Source organism: Cavia porcellus, unplaced genomic scaffold (assembly GCF_034190915.1).
Source record: "Cavia porcellus strain 051 isolate PalLab524CR breed Dunkin Hartley unplaced genomic scaffold, mCavPor4.1 scaffold_2, whole genome shotgun sequence".
Lineage (NCBI taxonomy): Eukaryota > Metazoa > Chordata > Mammalia > Rodentia > Caviidae > Cavia > Cavia porcellus.
Window position 1 is genome coordinate 7857624 of NW_026947485.1, and position 21067 is coordinate 7878690.

Below are 21067 nucleotides of genomic sequence, written 5' to 3' on the forward strand. Positions count from 1 at the left end.
GAAAAAGGGTATAAGTTATATAGAATTTCAGAAAAATAAACAGCAGGAAATCACTAGTTAATAGATTACATATTGTCATCTTAGAAATAGTTGTTCAAGTTAAAAAATTAAAGCATATAAAGTGGACATTCAAACAGTGAGACTGCAAACAGTTCTGTTCAATGATCCAACAACTCAGTAATATGGTTATCTATCTTATACACTTAAATATACATGCAGTTATATCCTTTAGAGCACTTGCTTTTCTTCTCTTATACAATGACAATTACACATTTTGGGTTTTATTACTCCCACAGTTCTAATTACATTTTTTGAAGAGAATAAAACCAAATGTGACATAACAAAACAGAGTCAGTCAAATCAATAGGATGGACATAATATATAATATAAAAACAGAATACAGGTGATCAACAATGGTTACCATACTGCCTCTTGCTATCTTAAAAAGAATTGCCTATATCATCAGTTATAATAAAATTGAACAAAACAATAAAGAACAAAACCAATAAAACCAAAACACTGGAGACATTACAGGACTTAAAAGAAGATAATAGTCAAACCAGAATGGGCATCATAATGAATCTTATTGTTTTCGTAGCTGTTGCCTATACTCTCGAACTTGGTACTATCAAGCAAAACAGAATAGAGGAAAATCAGTCAAAACAAGATGGTGAGAGCAATACAGGGTTTCAAATCAAGTGAATAGGAAATCAAAGTGGGTTATTATAATATATCCTGCTATTTTTTGTTTTTCCCTTAATTAAAAAGACAAAAATAAAAAAGTAAATAATAAAAAAAGGAGATTGAGATAAAAGAGGACATAACAACAAAACAGCACAGGTCAAAACATAACCATTTGGGGCTGGGGATTTAGCTCAGTGGCATAAGCACCTGCCTTGCAAGCAGGCAGTCGTGAGTTCGATCCCTGATACCAGTAAAAAAAAAAAAAAAAATAACAATTTAAGTAAAATAGTGTTTCACCATAAGATATCCCAACATAAAAGTAGTTACCATAGTGTCTCTTTCCTTGAAATCTTTTGAGTATAACTTAGTATACCGTAGCATTAAACATATCAAGACAATGTAAAACCATTCAAGAGAATGACAATATTACAGGGTATTTAGAATCAACTAACAGAAAATGGACAATGGTTTCTGTATAACCTCCTTGTCTATAAAAGTTTTTGTTTATATTATCACATATAATAAAATCCAGTAAGATACAATATGTTAAGACCGATGGAGACAGAAGAACAAAAGCTTCATGGGACTTCAAAACAAGAGGATATTAAATCAGCACTACCTATTATGATGTCTTGTTTTCTCCAAAATAGCTGTTCCTACCATCCAGCCTTCTCTGCCTCATTTCTGTTGAGCTCTTTTTCTGTCATTAGTTGTCAGTTTGTCTTCTTCATTTTGCTTTCTGCTCCATTCATTGTGGCATCTCTGCCATTGTTTCTGGAATCTTGGTATTTTTGTTTAGAATGTCCTGCAGTATTCTTTGGAGAGTTGAATTGGTGGTTTCAAATTCCCTTAGTTCCTCTTTATCCTGGAAGCATCTTGTTTTTCCATCAATTTCTAGGGACAGTTGTGCAGGATATATCAATCTTGGCTGGAGGCTATTATCTTTCAAAGCTTCAATTATTTCTCCCCACACTCTTTGTGATTTGATGGTTTGTGCCGAGAAGTCTGCTGTAATTCTGATGGGTGTTCCCTTGTAAGTGATCTGTTTCTTGTCTCTCACAGCTTTTAATAATATTCTGTTCTTATATTGGATTTCTGGAATTTTGATTATTATATGCCTGGGTGTAGCTTTGTTTGGGTTGTAGGTGGCTGGTGTCCTGTATGCCTCATACATCTGAGTATATTTACCTTTTGCTAAATTAGGAAAATTCTCCTGGATTATTTCTGTGAATAGCTTTTGTAGTTCATTTGTTTGAGTCCCTACTTCTTCTTTTATGTTCTTAATTCTTAAGTTATAGATCCTCTTATCATCTTCAAGTCTTTGTATTATTGCTGTTTGTTTTCTTGTTATTTTTAAGAAGTTTTTCATTTCATGCTCCCACATTATAAATCTGTCCTCCAGTTCTGATAATCTATCCTTAGTTTCTTTCAAGCTGTTATGCCAGCTTTCAATAGAGTTTTTAGTTTCCTGGTAATCTCTTTGAACCTGCTTCATGTATTCTGTTTTCTCTATTTTCTCCATCAAACAATTCTCCCCTTTTTTTCTGTTCTTCCATTCCACCAACTGTTTTTTCTTGGGCGGTGTTTAGCATTTCTCTAACTATTCTATTTATATCTTGCTTTAGGTCATTAAATACTTCACTTTTGAACTCGTCTATGAGGCTCTGGAGATATCACTTTATGTCTATTGGTGCCGTGTCTGATATTGCATGTTTTCTGTCCTCATTGTCCTTTGCATTTACCTTTCCTGGATCAGTGTTCTCAGGATTGGGGGCCGAGGACCCTTTCTTGTTGCTCCCTCTTCCCATACTTTTTGTTCCTTCCATACAAACGTATATAGGAGGCCCAGTTTCTTTCTTTGTTGGTTACAGTTTGTTTGAATCCACTGGCTAGGTGTTCCCACCCACTGCAGTGTACTAGGGAGACACAGACCTGGGCAGCCTCTGCTGGGCCTGCACCTCCAGGTCAACCTACTGAATGCTTCACTGCTAGAGTGCACCGCCAGGTTCTGGGACCTTGTTTGAGCTAGCCTACTGGGTCTTAGTCCGCGGCATCACCCAGGTCAAGCACTCCCCACCAATCCCGCTTAAGAGGAGAATATGCGACTAAAGTCACTGCAGCATCCTGTTCCGGCTAGTCTGCCCAGTCCCAGAATGTCCTCTGTTGGAGCCTCCTAGTCTATGAAAGGGTCTCCATTCCTCTCACTCACCGCAGGTTGATGCAGGGCTCCCTGCCAGTCCCGCTCTCAACTCTGTTCGCCGATTCCTGCTCTTAGAGGTTTCACGTCTCTGTCCCTGCTGTGCCGATTCAGACGCAGCAGTGGCAGCAGGAAATTCAAATCCCGGCTTCCAGAGGTGTGGGTTCCAGCTTCAGCACTAAGATTTTATCTGTTCCGGTTATAGCACCAGGATTGCATTTCCAGTTGCTTTCTCTCAGCTTAGTTTGTTCCTGGGTCAGCAGGGTATATCTCCCCTTGCTTAGAACTCCTCACACCGCACCATTCCTGGATTCTAAGCTGGCTATCTCAGAGAGCCTCCGTAGCTGCTGTTATTTATCTGCCATGTTCTCCCAGAAGTTGGAAACCTAAATTTTGTAAGTAACACATCTTCTACGGGGATTATATTCTTAAATACCCTAAATGAATCTAGATTATTAGTTCTTCCTACTTTAAGGCAAAATACAAACAAATACATACAGATTATATATATAAAATCTACTTACACACATATAGGTCTCTCTCCCTTTTAAGGAAAATGTATGAAAACTGTAAAGCAGATCCTATTTACCTACTATAAAAACCAATGGTAAATTTTATTAGGAAATATGGTGAGTCGTATTAGGGAATTCCATGAGGAAAAACTGTATATTCTTAGTTATCATGTTAAAAACAGTAATTTTCTCACATTTATTCTCCAAGCATTAATGATAATACTATAATAAGCCAATGAAATACATTTCAATTTAAAACTAAACTTTAAAAACAAAGACATCAAAGCGTTAAATTACAAAGTAATTTGAATTTTAAAATGTTGTAACATAAATTGATTGACTAATTGATTTTGGTACCAGCGATCAAACAACCCCATGTTCACCAGGCAGGCACTTATACTGCTGAGCTAAATCCCTAGCCCCATAATTTTAAAATACGTATCATTTCACAAAATCAGCAGGCACCATTCATTTAATGTTTCAAACATAGCTGACTGCACATAACAGTGTAGTCACACTCAAAAAGTTGTGTTGGGTTGTTTTATTTTTTGAGACGTAGTGTCATGATGTAGTTCAGACTGGCCTTGAACTCACTATGTAGCCTAAGTTGGCCTCCAGCTTGCAGTGCTGATCCTCTTCTCAGCCTCTCCAGTGCTGGGATTACAGCCGGGCGCCACCACGCCTGGCCACATTTAAACAGTATAAATCTCTTTATGAAATAGACAGCTGCACCTGAGCTGTTAAAATAGAATGCAGATAAAAACCCATGCATTTTTCACAAAAACAGAAATGCTTCTTGATTTTGGTAACCATCATTTTGCTGCAAAATATATAGCAAATGTGCACAGTTCACCTCTTACACAGAATAAAATGAACCCACAATGTCCTATGAAAACAAAGCTTTGCTCTCGCCAGCACTTGGGACCAGGAAGAACTAGAAGGCAGAGGGTGGCAGGAGGAAGACATCAGGAAGCGAGCAACACAGGACAGCCGAGCACACAGGCCTCTGCACAGGTAACGCTATCGAGTCAGGAAAGACACACGCACGCATCTGCCTGCGGGAGGCTGGAGGAACACTCCTGCAGCTGCCTAGGGCGAGGGCAGCTTGGTGGCCACATGGCAGGAGCAGGAGCGACCAGCAGCAGCCAGAGGCTTCCTCTGGGTCATCGGCACCTAAGCGCCAGCTCTGCCAGCTCCGTGGGGATATCAGGGTCTCACAGGGGCTTGGACCCCGCCATCAACCGTGCTTGCATGCCCTGCAAACCATCCAAAATCACGCCCTCCTACCACCCCTCGGGAAAACCCCATCCCAAGTGCCCGGGCAGCCTGGTGACAAGTCGGAACAGAAAAGAGTCCCATGGTGGTGCGCGTCTTCAGTGCGGAGGCCACCTCTCCTCAAATCTGGGTAACTAACACTGTCTACACATGCATTACTTGGAAAACCTTATTCATCTGTAAAACCTCACGTCCCAATGATGCTGGATGTGAGATCAGTGTGTTGCTTCTGTTAACTTCAGTAAATTATCGAACTATTGGTTTTCTGTATGTGTGAAAGACAGAGACAGACACAGACACAGACTGCCAGATACAGACAGGCATTGGAGGCTGAACCCACAGACGCTGCACTAAGCTGAATTCCCAGGTGGACAGATGAGGGCTTGCTAAATTGCCCAGGTGGGACTTGAACCTGCGATTCTCCAGCCTTCAGCATCCCAGAGTGCAGGATTGTAGGTATGACTACCACACCTGGCCAAAGCACCCAGTTTTCTGATGGAATTAAAAAATTACTCTGAAAAAAATCAAAATGTCACTGTTTTAAAATGTATCACTACTTGGGGGGGTGGGGGATTTAACTCAGCCACATAAGCATCTGCCTGATAAACCTGAGGTCATGAGTTCAATCCCAGGTACAAAAAAAATAAAGAGAAAGTATCACTGTTGCTGCTTAAAGAAGAAATTCACTGAGTTACAAAGACCATGAGTGTGGCTACTCTTGTTTCAGGCGTACTTCCCTCCAAAAGAACACACTCCAAGACAGATGTGTTCCTCTGCAGCAGGAGCACCTGCCTGGCAAGCACAAGGTCATGAGTTCAATTTCTGGTACCAAACAAACCAACAGAAAAAAGGCAGATATGATATACTTAGATATTTTTCAAAAGCGTATATTTAAACCATTCCTTTTACAAATGACGCAACATTTTTAATCTATCTGGATAGCCTCCCCACCCACCCAAACCCCCCCAAACCATCACAGTTGTGTTTTCCTGTTCTCCAAAAATTTTTTTCCTTTTTTTTTTTAAAGCAGGAAGAAAGAGTTCAGGTACCATTGCCAATGTCAGTAACAAAACCTCAGAAAGTTTGGTTAGGTGAAAGAATTAAATTATACTTAAATTAAAATCCTATTCATTATTCCTCATATAAAATAGCATTTAAATTAAAAAGTAGTCCATGTAATTCTGAGGTATGTTAGCTACAAAAAAAAAAAGTACCCTTTCTAACACGAAATACATCACCAAAAATAAACTGGTCAGACTTAATATCATTTTGTTTTACTCTTTGCACAACAAAGAAAGACCAGACAAGAAAGACCTAAGGAGTAACCTTAAAAAGACCCCAGAAAACAGTTCCTGTGAACCAACGTGCTGCTCCCACAGTGCATTCTCTGAAAACTGGATTCTGCACTACAGCTAGTTTGGGAAATCCTCTCTGCCTGTGATGGCAAACAAATGGAAATACCGGACTTCAAAAAACTATTTTGTAGATGTTATAGAGTACCCATCAACATCCCAAGGTAGAAGCCCTGCAGACTTAACTGTGACCCATAACACAGAAGAGAGAGATTTAGCTTGTGTTGGCCTGTTTGTTGTTGATAAAGGGTCGCACTGTGCAGGCCAGGCTGGCCATGAATTCATGATCCTCCTGCAAGTGTGTACCACTATCCCCAGCTGCAGCATCAATTTGAAGAAAACAGAGACACAGAGTAATTATGAAAGCCAGAATTGAGGGGTGAGGAAGCAGCAGCTCTGGTGGGATCTTGCTGGTGTTCTTTACAGGTTGAGAGGAAACGGCATGGCCCTGCCCGTCACTCCCTCACTGATACCATCTGAGCCGTGACAAAGACAGGGAGCTGCTTCCCGGCCAGGCTGGCATATACTTTATTCCAAAAGCACACATAACTCTAGCCAAGATAAGAATCACATTAATGTTGGCCATCTTTAAGTTAAACATCTCCTGGCTCAACTGCAGCATCTGGTGGCTCTCACAGGAATATTTTGCACAGATCAAATAAATACCTGGTAAATACCTGAGAAGGTTGTCACAGGCACAAACGGTCCCAGTGGAGATGGTGTATGGCGGCAGGCCATGCTTCAGAGACGGCACATCAAACTGTCTCACAGGGACAGACCATAGTGTCAGTTCAAAAGGGCAGGTTCACATGAAATCAGGTTTAACGGGGCAGATATTTTAAACAGTCATTTCTAAAATAGTAGCTCTTTAAACATCAGTTACTATTATGACATAAATTACTTGAGAAACAACTCAGAACTAGGATAAAATAAGATTTGGGAAGTATGGATTGGGGGAAGGATGGCTTATGAGAAAATGACTGGTTTTCACATACTCACAGTTGTTACTACAGGGTTCAGAGTGTTAAGTAAGTAAAGTGTGACCAGACAAAAGTCTCACTCCTTGACACGTGAGACTCTGTTTTACTTGCTTTTTTATATCCCTTTCATGTCAGACTCAGGAGCACAATAAAAATATCTGAATGAAACAGACAGACAGGCAGAAAAGCCAAGACAGGGCTGGAGATTTAGCTCAGCAGCATAAGCGCCTGCCTTCCAAGTGTTGGGTAGTGAGTTGGATCCCCATACAAAAAAAAAAAAAAGCCAGGACAGATGTGGCAGATGACAAATGGCCCCAAATTCTTCCCAAGCTTGCCAGCACATTTTGCCTGTGCAAAATGACCATACATATCTAGTGCTAAGAAGTCAACTTTATTTCTCTACTCTTGAATGTCCTTTGGCCAATGGAACATCAGCAAACACAGCATAAGCGAAGGCCGAGCACTGGCATTGGCCTCTGTCCACTCACTGAATCCACCACCACCACCACGGGGAGGAGTCTACGCACCCCGCTTCTGAGCAGAGAAATACAGCCGCAGCCCTACTGCCGTGTCTCGACTGCCGGCCACACACACACACAAGGGCTGCCCAAGTGCCAGCCAGAAGAGTGAAGTACTTCATCGAAAATCCATCAGGACCAGAAAATCTATCAGAACCAAAACGGAAGTCAGCAAAGTTACAGGATACAAAACAAATCAACAGTGTTTCTATGTAACAGTAGTCAATTTTCTCAAATAGAAATCAAAAAAGCAAACCCATTTTCAATAGCTACAAATTTAGTAAATAAACTACCTCTACCGGGAACAAATTTAACCAAAAAGTGCAAAGATCTTTATAATGAAAACTATGAAACACTGATTAAAGACACGAAAAAGGATATTAACATGAAATGGCATCTCACATTCATTGATAGAAAGAATATGGTATGGTTAAAATGTCCATGCCCAAACCATCTGCAGAGCCAATACAATCCCTATTAAATACCAATGACATTTTTCAGAAAACACAAAACAGAAAAATTTATTTAGAACCACACAATAATCCAAAAGTATTAATCAAAAGGAACAAGTATGAGGCATTATACTACCTGACTTCAAAATACACTTTTTTTTTTGTCTTTTTGAGACCAGGGTCTCGCTATGTGGTTCAGGCTGGCCTTGAGCTCACTTTGTAGCCCAGGCTGGCCTCGAACTCGCAATGATCCTCCTGCCTCAGCCTCCCAAGTGCTGGGATTAGGGTTAGAAATGGAGGAGAAAGGGAAGGGGAGAAAAGAGATCCTGTCATTTGTGACAACATGACCAGAACTAGAGACCACGGGGTTGAGTAAAATGAACCAGGCACAGAGAAACACGTATCTCATGATGTCACTCATATATGCCATCTAAAAAACAATTCAGTATAAAATAAAAGTTGAACATAAAATGGTGCTTCCCAGATGCAAGGCCCCACAGGGGAGGGAGAAATGGAGAAAGCTGACCCATGGGTACTAAGTCAGGAGAGATCAGAGAAGTCTGAAGACACTTTCTGGAAACAGTTCAAAGTAACCTTCCAGGAGGGCTTCACGCCTGTGACCTCAGGAAGCTGGAAATGTTTATTTTGTTTCACTTTTCTCTTTGTTTTCTTTTAGAATGCTTTGGGAGTGGAGTCAAAACTTGACATTGGCCCTGCGTGGTAACTGCAGCACTCAGAGGCTGAAGCAGGAGGATCACTGTGAGGCTGAGGCCAGCATGGGCTACGTAAGCAAATTCAAGACCAGTCTGCACTACATAGTGGGACCCTTTCTCAAAAAATATTTTCAGTAAAAGACACATTGCAATCAATCCTCAACACTCTTCCTGTCCCTTTAACAATCGTCCCACCATCCTTGCCTCTTCCTGAAGCAATGCTGGAAGCCCTCTTTCTTGAGTGCTTTTCGTTTGCTGTGCGTGGCTACCTGAATTTCCCAAGTCACATTCAAAATGTTTCCTTTCAGTCATTTTGATGCTCGGGAAGAGACCAAAGTTCTTGGTGCCCGATCTGGGAACGCAGGTGGGCAAGGACTCACAGTTTTTGCTCTCATGAGCCTGCCTTCCATTTGAGCAGCACTTCACCGTACCTCTATCACACCTCATGAAGACAGTTGTAAAAGAGGACTCCAGAACTGCTCCAGGAAGTGGCAGCAGTGAGAGGATGAGTGTGTTTCAAGCAAGGGGGAGTACTGCAGGCGATCCCTGATGGTGTGTCTTCTATTATAATATTTAATATTTCAACACTCAACGTGTATTCTGATCACCCTTCATGTGTATATTTTTGTTTTTTAATATAGCAGTTAAAAATAAATTTTAAAAAAAAAGGAAAAAGCTACACAGCTCTAGATGAGCTGGCAGAGACAAAAAGAAATGTCCATCCAGCCCAAAGTACAGTGAGAAAGTCATCCTTTGGAAGGGGAAAAGACAGGCTCAGTAACTCCTCAAGAATACCAAAATCCAGGGCTGGGGATTTAGCTCAGTGGCACAAGCGCCTGCCTTACAAGTACATGGTCATGGTTCGATCCCTAGTACCAATAAAAAAAAAATACCAAAATCCAAGATGTGCATTCAAGTCCTTTATACAGAATGGTATGGTATTTGCTGATTACCAAGGCAAATCCTCCTGTATACCTGAAGTCATCTGTAGATTACTATAGTATCCTATACAATTTACGTGCTATGTGAACACTTACGCTGTAAACTATACACACTCAGTACACAGGCTGCTGTCACAGGCTCAGCTATGTGTCTGATCTGCGATGGAATAACTAAGATTTGCCATATAGAATTTTTGTTTGTATAATGCAACAAAAGTTAACAGAAAGAAGTTACAAACTTCAGAAAGAGGCCACATAGATGTTTCTGTTACCAAACTTTCATCAGACAGCATGGTACCATAGCACTAACCTGAGAGCACAACATCAGAGGGATGGAACAACACAGAGACAATGCACGCGAAGTTCCACGCGGTTCCCAGCTTTCTGGGAACTGGAAAGGACACTGACGAAGGTGGGAAACAGGATGATGGAAGTAAAAAGAATTCCAAACCAAGACCAAAGAATGGGGATGTCTTTATCTTTTGTCAGCAGCCTCTCTGTTATGCATTTACATTTTATAAAAATGTCTCGCACTAACATGCATTCAAAAGTAAAACTAACCACACAAAAATGAATATTTGTGAAAACTACTAAAACAGTATCATAGAGATAAGCTCTAGCAGTATAAAGATCACAGAAATGGGTACGTAACATCTCATCTTTTAGATTCCATAGCATTCGGGGTAAACTATTTTGTTCTAACTTCACAGGGTAGGGAGTTGAGATACGTTCTCGCTGCATAGCCCAGGCCAGCCTGGAACTTGCAGAGATCTTAGTGCCTCAGTCTGAGTGCCGGGATTTCAGGAACGAAATCTTCCCCTGATCTTCTGCCTGGTCTTCCTCTGAGGTTAAAAACCCCGAGCAGCTGGTCCGTGACAGTGCACGTTGGGCTCGGACTTGGTCTGTTCTGGCGCGCAGGCTGCGATGGTCAGGGCTTCAGGTGCGTCAACAGGCCAGTGTTCACAGCACTGTGAGCAGCTGTGGCACACGCAGCAGTCCTGTGCAGGAGGCACTTCTCTGCAGATGTGAGCTAAACCTGAACTCTGAAGACCTAACTAACAGCTGAAATTTGGAGGCCAGCCTGCACTACACAGGGAGACCCTGTAGACCCCAAAAATAAACAAAAAAGAAGGTTCAAACTACTGGGTTATTTATACTATTTCCAACTTCATTATTGATGCAGGTTACAATATTAAAATACAAGGAAATTAAAAATACATATTATAAATTTAGCATGGCACACAGTTTTATCCATGTGTAAAAATACTAATTGCCCAGACCCCCTTCCCATTACCCTGCCTTTCTCCAGTGCTGCTTTACTGTATGTTTCAAACTTAGATCAAACAAAGATCAGCTCATGCCCTTCTCCACCAACTCTATCCAACTTTCTCTTTCTCCATGTTTCTTGATCTTCAGAATAGGCTTTATGGTTTGCTTTTTACTAGATCAAAGATTTCATGAAATAAAAACTAGAAAGAATTAAAGGACAATTCCTGGATTTAAAAAGTTTAAATATGGAACTCACAGTTCTGCTTTCCCTGCTCTGCGCGAGCACCACTGCCCCACGAGGAACCTGCCAGGAGCTCGGCCCAGAGTCCGCGTACCAGCCAGCCTGCCCCCAGCATGCCTGCCTGCGGCCACTGGCTTCTGTTACGCTGATGCTAAGGGAACCACAGTCCAGCACTGGTTCCTTTTCCTTTCTGTACCAAGAATACTGGCCAGGTTAGCACAAGTAATATTACCATCTCAACCCATTCGTTTGGAGAACACAAATTAACATATCAGTATGCAGTGTGACCCATTTGATACTAGGAAAATTATGCAGTTTCACTATATGAGTCTAGAAACAAGCAGTCATAAATGGAAAACTAGTCTTTACTAAATTTTACATAGCTTCTTTACTAACATACCAAAATAATGAGCATGTATACAATAATACCAAAGATAAGGTAACCAAGACTGCTGGAAGAAAAATGAGGCATAATACACATTTTAATTTCTCTGGGCCAGGGGTTTAGCTCAGTGGCACAAGCACCTGCCTGGCAAGCACTACGTCATAAATTCAATCCTCAGTACCAAAAAAAAAAAAAAGAAAAAATTAATTTCTCAAGTAAACAATGTAATATTGTAAGAAGTTTTAAGAGCTTAGAAATTCTCAAGAAGGATGATTAACAAAATGAAGTCTTTAAATACAGAGGAATAAATCTAACAAAACATGTACAAAGCCTCTAGGCTTAAAATCAGAAAATATTACTGCTAGAAAATAGACATGTGAAGACAAATACCATGACCACAGACTGTAAGATTCAATATAATAAGACATCAGCACTACCAAAACTCATCTACAGATTCAGTGCAATATCAATCAATATCCATTTTTTTCCTGTAGTTTCTACAATTATGGAAATTCTCAATTACAGAAATGTAGAGAACAGAGGAAATCTTGAAGAACTGACTTATTTAGATGCCAAAATTTATTATAAAGCTATAGCAATTAAAGAGAGCTATGAAATCAGAAAACCTAGCCCCAGACCCACACAAATATGATCAACTTATCCTAATGAGGGTGAAAATGCAACAAAATGGGCGATGGCTGGATGTCTCCATGAATGTCTCCAGGTCCTCTGGACACTCAGTATATAAAAAACATGAACCTTGATCTTTACCTCACACTATACACAAAAATCAATTCGAGATCAACCACAAATTTCAACATGAAGAAGTTTCCAGAAAAAAAAAACTTCAAAGAATATATCAATGGTTGAGATAGACGGATTTTTCTAAGAGCAACACAAAATATATTAACATAAATGAGGAAAAATTATAAATGAGATTCTATATAAATGGAACCTATTATCAAGAGCTACTATTAAGAGTAACAAGGCAAGATATCCTTAGAGCATCTATCTCTAACACCTTGAGCTGACAAAAAGATCTACAACACATGTACAAGTTATTACTTGGCAAAAAAGGGGCAAACTTTAAAATCAGACAAGTATAGACCAGGTAATCTACAAAAAGAGGATATTCAAACGAACAGTAACTATAGGAAAAGGTGCTTGACATCTTCGGTCATCAGAGAAAAATTAAACAACCTGTAGACACATCCACAGTCACCAGCATGGCTACGGTGACAAACACTACAAAGTGCGGCCAGAGACCCTGCGCGGTACCCCTGGGAGTGGGAACTGGCACCACAACCTGGTAAAAGTGGCAGCAAATTTATCAAAGCTGAGTATCTGCCTGCAGACCTTGTTACCTTTAGATGAGGTACACACTTACAAGAAAACCACAAATACACACCAAAGCATGTGTGCAAAGAGCTCGCCTGCTGCAACAGCTCCACAGAGGAAACAATGTAAAGGTCTTCACAGTAAGCAGGGTAAAGGACCACTAGAGAGCAGTACCATGAACCTCTCCTCCTCCCCAGAAGGCCGGGAGTCTTCCCAACCTAATTCTGAGGGAAAGAGACCAGACAGCATGGCGCCATTTTTATCCGATGCCATTAAACAATGACTTGACAGGCGGATGTCATCGGGGTGTTGGGAGCAGGTACAGGAGCGGTGGGCAGGTGGGGCTAACACAGGACTAGGAAGGGTTTCTGTCCGCTAGAACCGTCCGCTCATCAAGACCCACTGGGCTATGTATCTGCGTTCACGGATACTTCAATAAAAGGCACAGTAAACAACCAACCCTTCAAGGGACCACACAAACTAGGTTAAGAGAGACAGCGCTTACTGGGAAGGCTGAAGGGACTAGAAACAGATATCAGGTTTTTTTCTACTACCACCTTCGGAGTCCCGTTCACTGCAGAAAGCCAGTGCGTAAGGACAAGCACAGCCCACTCCCACTCTGAAAAGAACACCTACCTCAGTCCTAGGAAAAGGAGAGGAAAAGAGTCTAGGAAAGTAACGTGGGGAAAATACCAAGTATCAAGTGAGCAGTTCACTAGATGGTCTTCCTGACACAGAGGACCAAGATCTAAAGGATCTTGTACAAGAGGAACACTGACCTTGTACATGGGGGTCCCTGCCTCTATGCCTGTAGCTACAGAAGCAAAGTCAACTGACAGCTGACACATTGAGCTCACCAGGGTGGCAGGTCCCACAGAGAAGGGGCCAGAGCCACGACTCCTGGCTCTGGAGTGCATCTGTTTAGGAGTTCCCTCTGTAGATGGGGGGGTCAGTGAGTGGGCAGATGAGTGGGTGGATGGGTAGATGAACAGCAGGTGAGTAGGCAGGCGGGTGGTAGGTGCTGGTTAGTGGGTAACGGGGTGACAGGCCGGTGAGGGGGTACGTGGGTAGGTAGGCAGATGAGGGGTAGGAGGGTGGGTAGGTGGACAGGTGGGTGGGCAGGCAGGGAGATACCTACTCAGTGCCTGTGACACGAGAAAACAACTGAGACTGAGAGACAGAAGCCCCAGCAGAAAGCCTGTCATGGCAGACACACAATAAATGACAAATGTCCCAGAGGGTCCTGCACCAGTGGTTTCTTCTCTCACTCTGCTCAAATTTCTTTTCTCACACAAGGACAATCAAAGTCCCTCGACATCAGAAAATTCCTTTGTCACACGTTGCAGCTATTTCCTTATTGCTGAAACTCAACTGTGACGAAGACCAGATGAGTGATGACACAGGACACAGGACACAGGCAGCGCGGGAGGCACTCAAGTGCAGACGCCATGAAAGCTGCCAGCGTGGCTGCCTTTGCACGCCAGAGACCCGTAACTGCCAGTCCCTGGTGATCGCACTGGGGAGAGACCCCACACCCTACCATACAAACACTGCCCATTTTCTAGACTCTGCCCGGCACATGTGGGGGGGGCGGATGGCATGCGTGGTTAGCGTGGGGACTTTGTCTGCACACTCATCACCAAGGCACACAGCAGCTGGGCCCGCATGCACCCGGGGCCCTGGAGACTTTCCTACCATTTTCCTCTCCCTAAACTAAAATGTTATCAACACCACTGTGCCCAGTGAGGCAAAATCTGCAACATGGAAAAGGCGGACAAAGTGGCCGATCTTCTAGCCTACCATCCCCAAACTGTGGGGTGGGAGGCCCACGTTCACTTCCAAGAACCAGGGAGCTTGGTGCTGCTCTGTGTCCTGGATAAAGGCAAGGAAGTGGGCAAGGAGTCCTGATTATGTGCACTGATTGGCTCATACAATTACACAGTAAGTGGTGATTTCTTTGTGTCTATTTAATAGCCAATGTTTACTCAGCAGACTATGTGACAGACCCAGCACCAACCACTTTGAAGGCACTATAAAAAAGACAATAGTAAGATAGCTATTTTAAGAATTGAAGTCGGGCATGGTGGCACATGTCTGCACTCAGCAGGCTGAGGCAGGAGAATTACTGTGAGTTCAAGACCAACCTGGGTTACATAATAAGACTGTATCAAGCACCAAAAGAAACAAATCAACAGTCCCCCCAAAAATAACTGAAAAATTAATGCTTTATCTTAAATTCATTTCATTCATAACTCAAGGTAACTCCTCAAAAAAAGCAACAACAGAATCTTACTTCATTAATTGTCTCTAGAAGAAGAAAAGGCTAAGTACAAAGTGAAATTTCAACTCTTAATATTCTCATCAAAAAAGAACTTTTAGGACTCTCAAATGACTTCATTATATTCTTGCCTGTTTATTTCAAGCCTACAGCAAAACTCAGAACTTGTCTGAGACATAAAATTAAAACTTTTTTGAAACTTGATTATATATCAAGCCAAAGATAGTGATATAATTAAGCATCACCAGAGAAGTCTGAAATCTGAAAGTGCTCAATTTACACAGAACAGTATTTGTAAAGTGCTGTCACGGGGCTACCCTGCAAACAGCCCCGTGGCAAAACTCCTGACAGCACGGAGCCGCACCCCTCACCTGAGCGTGGAAATTGGACATGGTGGTGGTCTCGATGTCCTTCTTCCCCAGGATCTCCATCTTCACCGGGGAGTTGGGGAAGTTGAAGGAGAAGTAGTCTAAGAAGTCGGGCAGGTAGGCCGCCGCGCCGTGCACGATGCCCATCACGTACAAGGCGGCGGCGCTCTCGTTCTCGCTGAAGGCCAGGCCCACGAACTCCTCGGCGAACCTCTCCATCTCGGGGGGCGCCAGGCGTGCCAGCTCGCCGCCGTAGGCGTGCAGCACCGCGGCGCCGCCGTTGGGCTGCTGCTCCACGTGGATGAGCTGCTTGAACTCCAGCGCGTCCAGCCTGCGCAGCGTCTCCCCCACGCGGGGCTCCTTCAGCGACACGAAGGGGAGCGCGCTGCTCTCGGGGGCCCGGGGGTCCGCGGCCCGCCCCGTGCGGTCCCTGCCACCGAGCACGCCTTCGGCTGCCTCCTCCTCGGCGTCAGACAGCAGTCCTGAGCAGACCGTCTGAATGGATTTGCTATACATTTTCGGACGCTTCCGTTTCTCGTTCTCTTTGTGTTTCTTTTTCTTTTTCTTCTTTACCTTTTTAATTTGTAAGTCGTCTACATTTGCTTTTGGTTTCTCCTTCCCACCTGTTGGGAAAAATTTTTTTGAAACGCCGTATTTTTCCATTAGTTTAAATAAAAAAACTATGCTTTGGAATACATTTACTTCTGATACTTCTGAAAATTTACTCAAAATTAGTTTTCCATTTGGGCCTTATTTTAAACAGTACTAATAACTAAACTACAAGCTGAGTGTGATGGTACACGCCTTTAATCCCAGTCACTCAGGAGGCTGAGGCAGGAGGCTCGCTGCAAGTTTGAGACCAGCCTGGGCTACAGAGTGAGTGCAAGGCCAGCCTGAACTGCTCAAAAAGACCAAAAAAAAACCCTAAACTACATCCAGTTAATTTCTCTCATTCTCTCTCTCTCTCTCTCTCTCTCTCTCCACACACACACACACACACACACACACACACAGGTTTAGGACCAATTTACACCCAGTGGTACAGGTTACCATTCTAACACAGTAGAAGCTCAACTGGTACAAAAACAAGATGAATGAATGTTTACATAGCAAGACCATAAAAAGAAAGTTTAACATTACAAACTGTTAAAACCTTTGTTTGTTTGTTTGGTACAGGGGATTGAACTCACAATCTCATAGCTTGCTAGGCAGGCCCTTATGCCACTAAGCTAAAGCCCTGACAAAAATTCTTAAAAACTCATAGAAGACATGAATCCATAGGTATGTAATGAAGAACAAAATCAATGTTGTGAAAGGCAAAAATAGAAAGTCAGCCAGGAATGCTGGTGCATGCCTAAAACTCCAGCACTCTTAGGAAGCTGAGGCAGAAAGATCTCAAGTTCTAGCCCCAGCCTGAGCAACTCAGTGACTTAGGATACCTTGTCTTGAAATTAAAAATGAGCTGGGTGTTCTGCTACACCCAGAAGGCTGAGACAGGAGAATCAATGCAAATTGAAATCCAGCCTGAGCTACACAGTGAGCTCCAGGCCACCCTGAACCACACAGAGACCCAGGCTCAAAAACAAAACAAAACTTAAAAATCAAAAAGGGCTGGTATTGGAAGGCTGAGGCAGGAACATCATGCGTTTGAGGCCAGCTTAGGTTACATAGTGTGTTTAAAGACTAACCTGAACTGCACAGGCAAGACCCTGTGTCATAAAATACAAAAACAAGCCAGGGATTTAACTCAGCGGTATGTGTTTGCCTGGCAAGCACAAGGTCATGAGTTTGATCCCTGGTACCAAAAAAAAAAAAAAAGGGCGGGGGGTGAGGGAGCTGGAATTGTGGTTTTAGTATATAGGCCTTAGGTTCATCCTTAGTAATGCCAAAAGAAAAGAAAAAGGAAATCTGTCCATTAGTCATTACAAAGGCTGTATAGTCATAAAAAACAAAATGTTAATTTTTTAAAGAGTCTACCTATATGTAGTTGAGAAGCGTATACTTATGTATAGTACATATAATAAAGATATATAAGTATATAAATATAAGCTCAGTTATATCAAAATGTAGGATTCAGATTAGTATCTTGAAAACAACATCAATTAAAAAAGAGTGGGCCAAGGGGCTGGGGATTTAGCTCAGCGGCATAAGCGTCTGTCTTGCAAGCAGGCAGTCGTGAGTTCGATCCCTGGTACCGATAAAAAGGAAAAAGACAAAAAAAAGAAGAATAAAAAAGAGTGGACTAAACAAAATGATAAATCACAGAAGTATACATATGTAGGCATAATTCAAACAAATTAAGAAAAAAGATAATAGAATAAAAATAAAAACGTAAAAAGCTTAAAGAGCACAGGTGTGTATGAAAGCATTTCTGAACTCTGAAAATACATAAAATTGCATAAATTATATAAATTTGCCAAAATACATAAAACCGCATTGGAATAAAGATATGTAGTACCCTTCTACGTTCATACCTAACACTTTTTGTAAAGTTAAATCAGAAAATACCCAGCTACAGACCACACGATTACTTTGAAGTAGAACAGCAACACTTATTTTCCACACAGGAGCATGAACAAAACGTGCGCGTTTTTATCAATAGTCAGGAACTATCAAAGGCAAAGTAACAAGTCAGGGAGGAGCTCCTCACACGGAGAGTGGCCCGGGGTAGCGGCGGCCCTGGGCCTGGGCACCCGGCCTCGGAGGGCGCCCCTGCACCTCTGCTGCGAAGGGACAGCCCGGCCGGGCTTGGCTCTGATTCCCCATGCCCTTCACTGGGCAAGCCCAGCCCTGAGCGGAACTGTCAGCTGGGCTCCAGGCTGGCGGGCAGCCCCAGGGCGCCTGTCTCTGCTTACCAAATGCATGGGAGGGTCAGGTTCGTTAACAAACCATGAGAACACTACCAGTCTTATACTAAAAATTATTTAAAGTACAAATTACTCAAAATCTGGAATCTCTGAATAAAGCCTAATAGACCAGACTCATTAAAACACTGGTAGATATTTGTAACAGAATGAATGAAGTTGCTAAGTAATCTAAGCCCTAAAAGTGTTAAGATCTGAGGAGTGTGCAAATATGCACACACACACACACACACACAAAGAAGCACATGGAAAGCCACAGTCAGAGCCAGAAAGGAGCCAGCGCTCATGCTGCCAGTGCCCAGGCACCCGGGGCTGGGGTCACGTGGAGTCAGGGACAGCTACCGGCAGTGCGTATCCTCATCACCAATCATGGAAAAGTCACCTTGCAGATAAACCCGCTGATACTACCTTCTACCACTACCATTAGGGTATGTTTGTGTTAATAAAGTGAAAAGTAAACGTTACTAGAAACACTAGAGCTTCATGTCTGACTCAGGAACTAACATCCACCATTCCATCATCAAACCTAGAAGCAAAGCAGGGTCCCCTCCAGCCTCCAGGAGGATCGAGTTTCCACTCTGCAGCACTGCAAGTCTCCGACTGTGCCTTCCAGTGACCTCTGACCTCGGCTCCTGCTGACCTCGCTCCCCCACTGCCCACGCAGCTGCCCACTCCCCAAAAGCAACAACGGCAAGCTGCACCTGGCCACACGTGTTCCCACAACTCACTAAACCGCACAGAAATGCACAGATGCGCTGAAACGCAGCAGACGAACCTTAGTATAAACGGATGGAAACCACTAAATAATCACGTTGCAAACTTATTTGTTCCTTTAAACTATTTGTAAAAGTAAATAATTACCTTTTTCAAAGCTAACGTCTAAAAGATTTAGAAGCCTTGGGGCTGGGGATTTAGCTCAGCGGCATAAGCGCTTGCCTTGCAAGCAGGCAGTCGTGAGTTTGATCCCTGGTACCGATAAAAACGAAAAAGACCAAAAAAAAAAAACAAAAACAAAAAGAAGTCTTTCTGCGTTAAAAACGTTTTAGCACGCCTCGAATCGTGGGTCAAGTCAGCGTCTAGCCGCAAGCGCTCTCGCCAGGCCAGGCTTGCACTCTCTTTGGGGCCTGTGGCACTGCAGCTGCGGGAGGAGAGTCGGGCACGCAGGGCCAGGGCACTGGGGCGCAGCCGCACAGAGGGACTGGTGTCCGGCGGGACACTGACCTTCTCTAAGGGTTTCTAGTGGACTTATCACCAGGCAGTGGAGACAGCTCGGGTTCTGCTGCTTTAATCTCTGGAACATGTTTACACACCCGCTTCCTTCCTGCTGGCCTCTCCATGCTGCTCAGCAGTAACCACTTTTCTTCTTTCCCCCTCAGTGTTTCCAGGGTCATCCCTTCTAGAAGTCACTGCCCAAATCTATCTCGACTTTTTTCCTTTATTGTCACAATCTTCACTTTAGCTCAGTTCAAAATACCTCCTAAACATTACTTGAATGTCAGTGTTAACATTGTATATTCCAAGAAAATCTCAATTTTTAGATTTTAATTTTACAAGCATATATACAGTAATCTATAGAGTCACATAATTCTCCAAAAAACATAAGCTTTTATAAAGTGTTTCTAGGACATAGATTCCTTCTCAAGCAGAAATTTATATCACTGTAAACTCAAATGGGTAACAACATAGCCATTTTTTTTTTTTGTCCTTTTCCTTTTTTATCGGTACCAGGGATCGAACTCAGGACTGCCTGCTTGCAAGGCAGGCGCTTATGCCGCTGAGCTAAATCCCCAGCCCCCTGACTAAGCCAATTTAAAAAAAAAAAAAAAAGACTATTTGACTCACTTAGCAGGGTAAAGTGGTATAACACTTTAAACAGCAACCCCTGGCTGCCTGTAGCACTGGTGAGGTTAGATTCTCCTCCTGCACCAAAGGCGTACACTCTAGTTAGACCACACAGACAAAACACACTGGCCAAAGAACAAAAGGATCAACAGCGCTAACTAAAGAGCCACCCACTTCAGCTCCGACACTTCCTCAAACTGAAGGGACATTCCTGAAAATAAAGTTTTTCCCAGCACAGAGGATTGAGTGGCAGCCCTCGTACACACATGACCAGCACTCTATCACTCAGCTGTGTCCCTGGCCCACAGAAAATAAAACTCCGGCACACAGAGCACAGAGCTGGAAAAAAGCGCCTCCAAAGAACACCTGTCCATACGGCAAAGAATGGGACGAAAACAAAAGGACAAAGAATGAGATGAAAAGGCTCTGTCTGAATAATGCAGGTTAACTGCACTACAGGCTACTCCTCGGGGCAGAACTGAAAGCTCACCAACGCATAAATGCAATATGAAATCAATTAACAACTACCACCTAGAGGGAACAGCCTTCTTGTTATCTGGGTGAATTTAAGGATGGTCACTATTCTTGCATAAATTCCAAAAAAGTTCTGATTTAGTCATAGGATTTATATTTCATTTATTGCCCAATTACCTATTCTCCAAATTCTTCACTCCATCCTGCCCCATGTAAAAAGAGTAATTGAATATAACTGTTATAATTGTAACAGCAGAGAAAAATAGACAAAAAGATGATATTCTTATACATACAGGGAAACAGTATCACTTAAATTAAACTCAGAATAAAATGTTCGTTCTTAATCCTCGGCTATGATATAGTGCTTAAAGTCAAATATTCGTA

At 42.6% G+C, this 21067-nt stretch overlaps 1 protein-coding gene across 2 annotated transcripts in view; it reads right to left on the reverse strand.

Annotated features, from left to right (window-relative positions):
• Rsbn1l (round spermatid basic protein 1 like) overlaps positions 1 to 21067 on the reverse strand; it is a 70073-nt gene that overhangs the window by 27155 nt on the left and 21851 nt on the right. For both annotated transcript variants that reach the window (XM_003469811.5, XM_063237561.1), the window contains exon 3: positions 15507 to 16126. In XM_003469811.5, coding sequence (XP_003469859.2) covers positions 15507 to 16126 — 620 coding nt within the window. The remainder of the gene's footprint in view (positions 1 to 15506; positions 16127 to 21067) is intronic.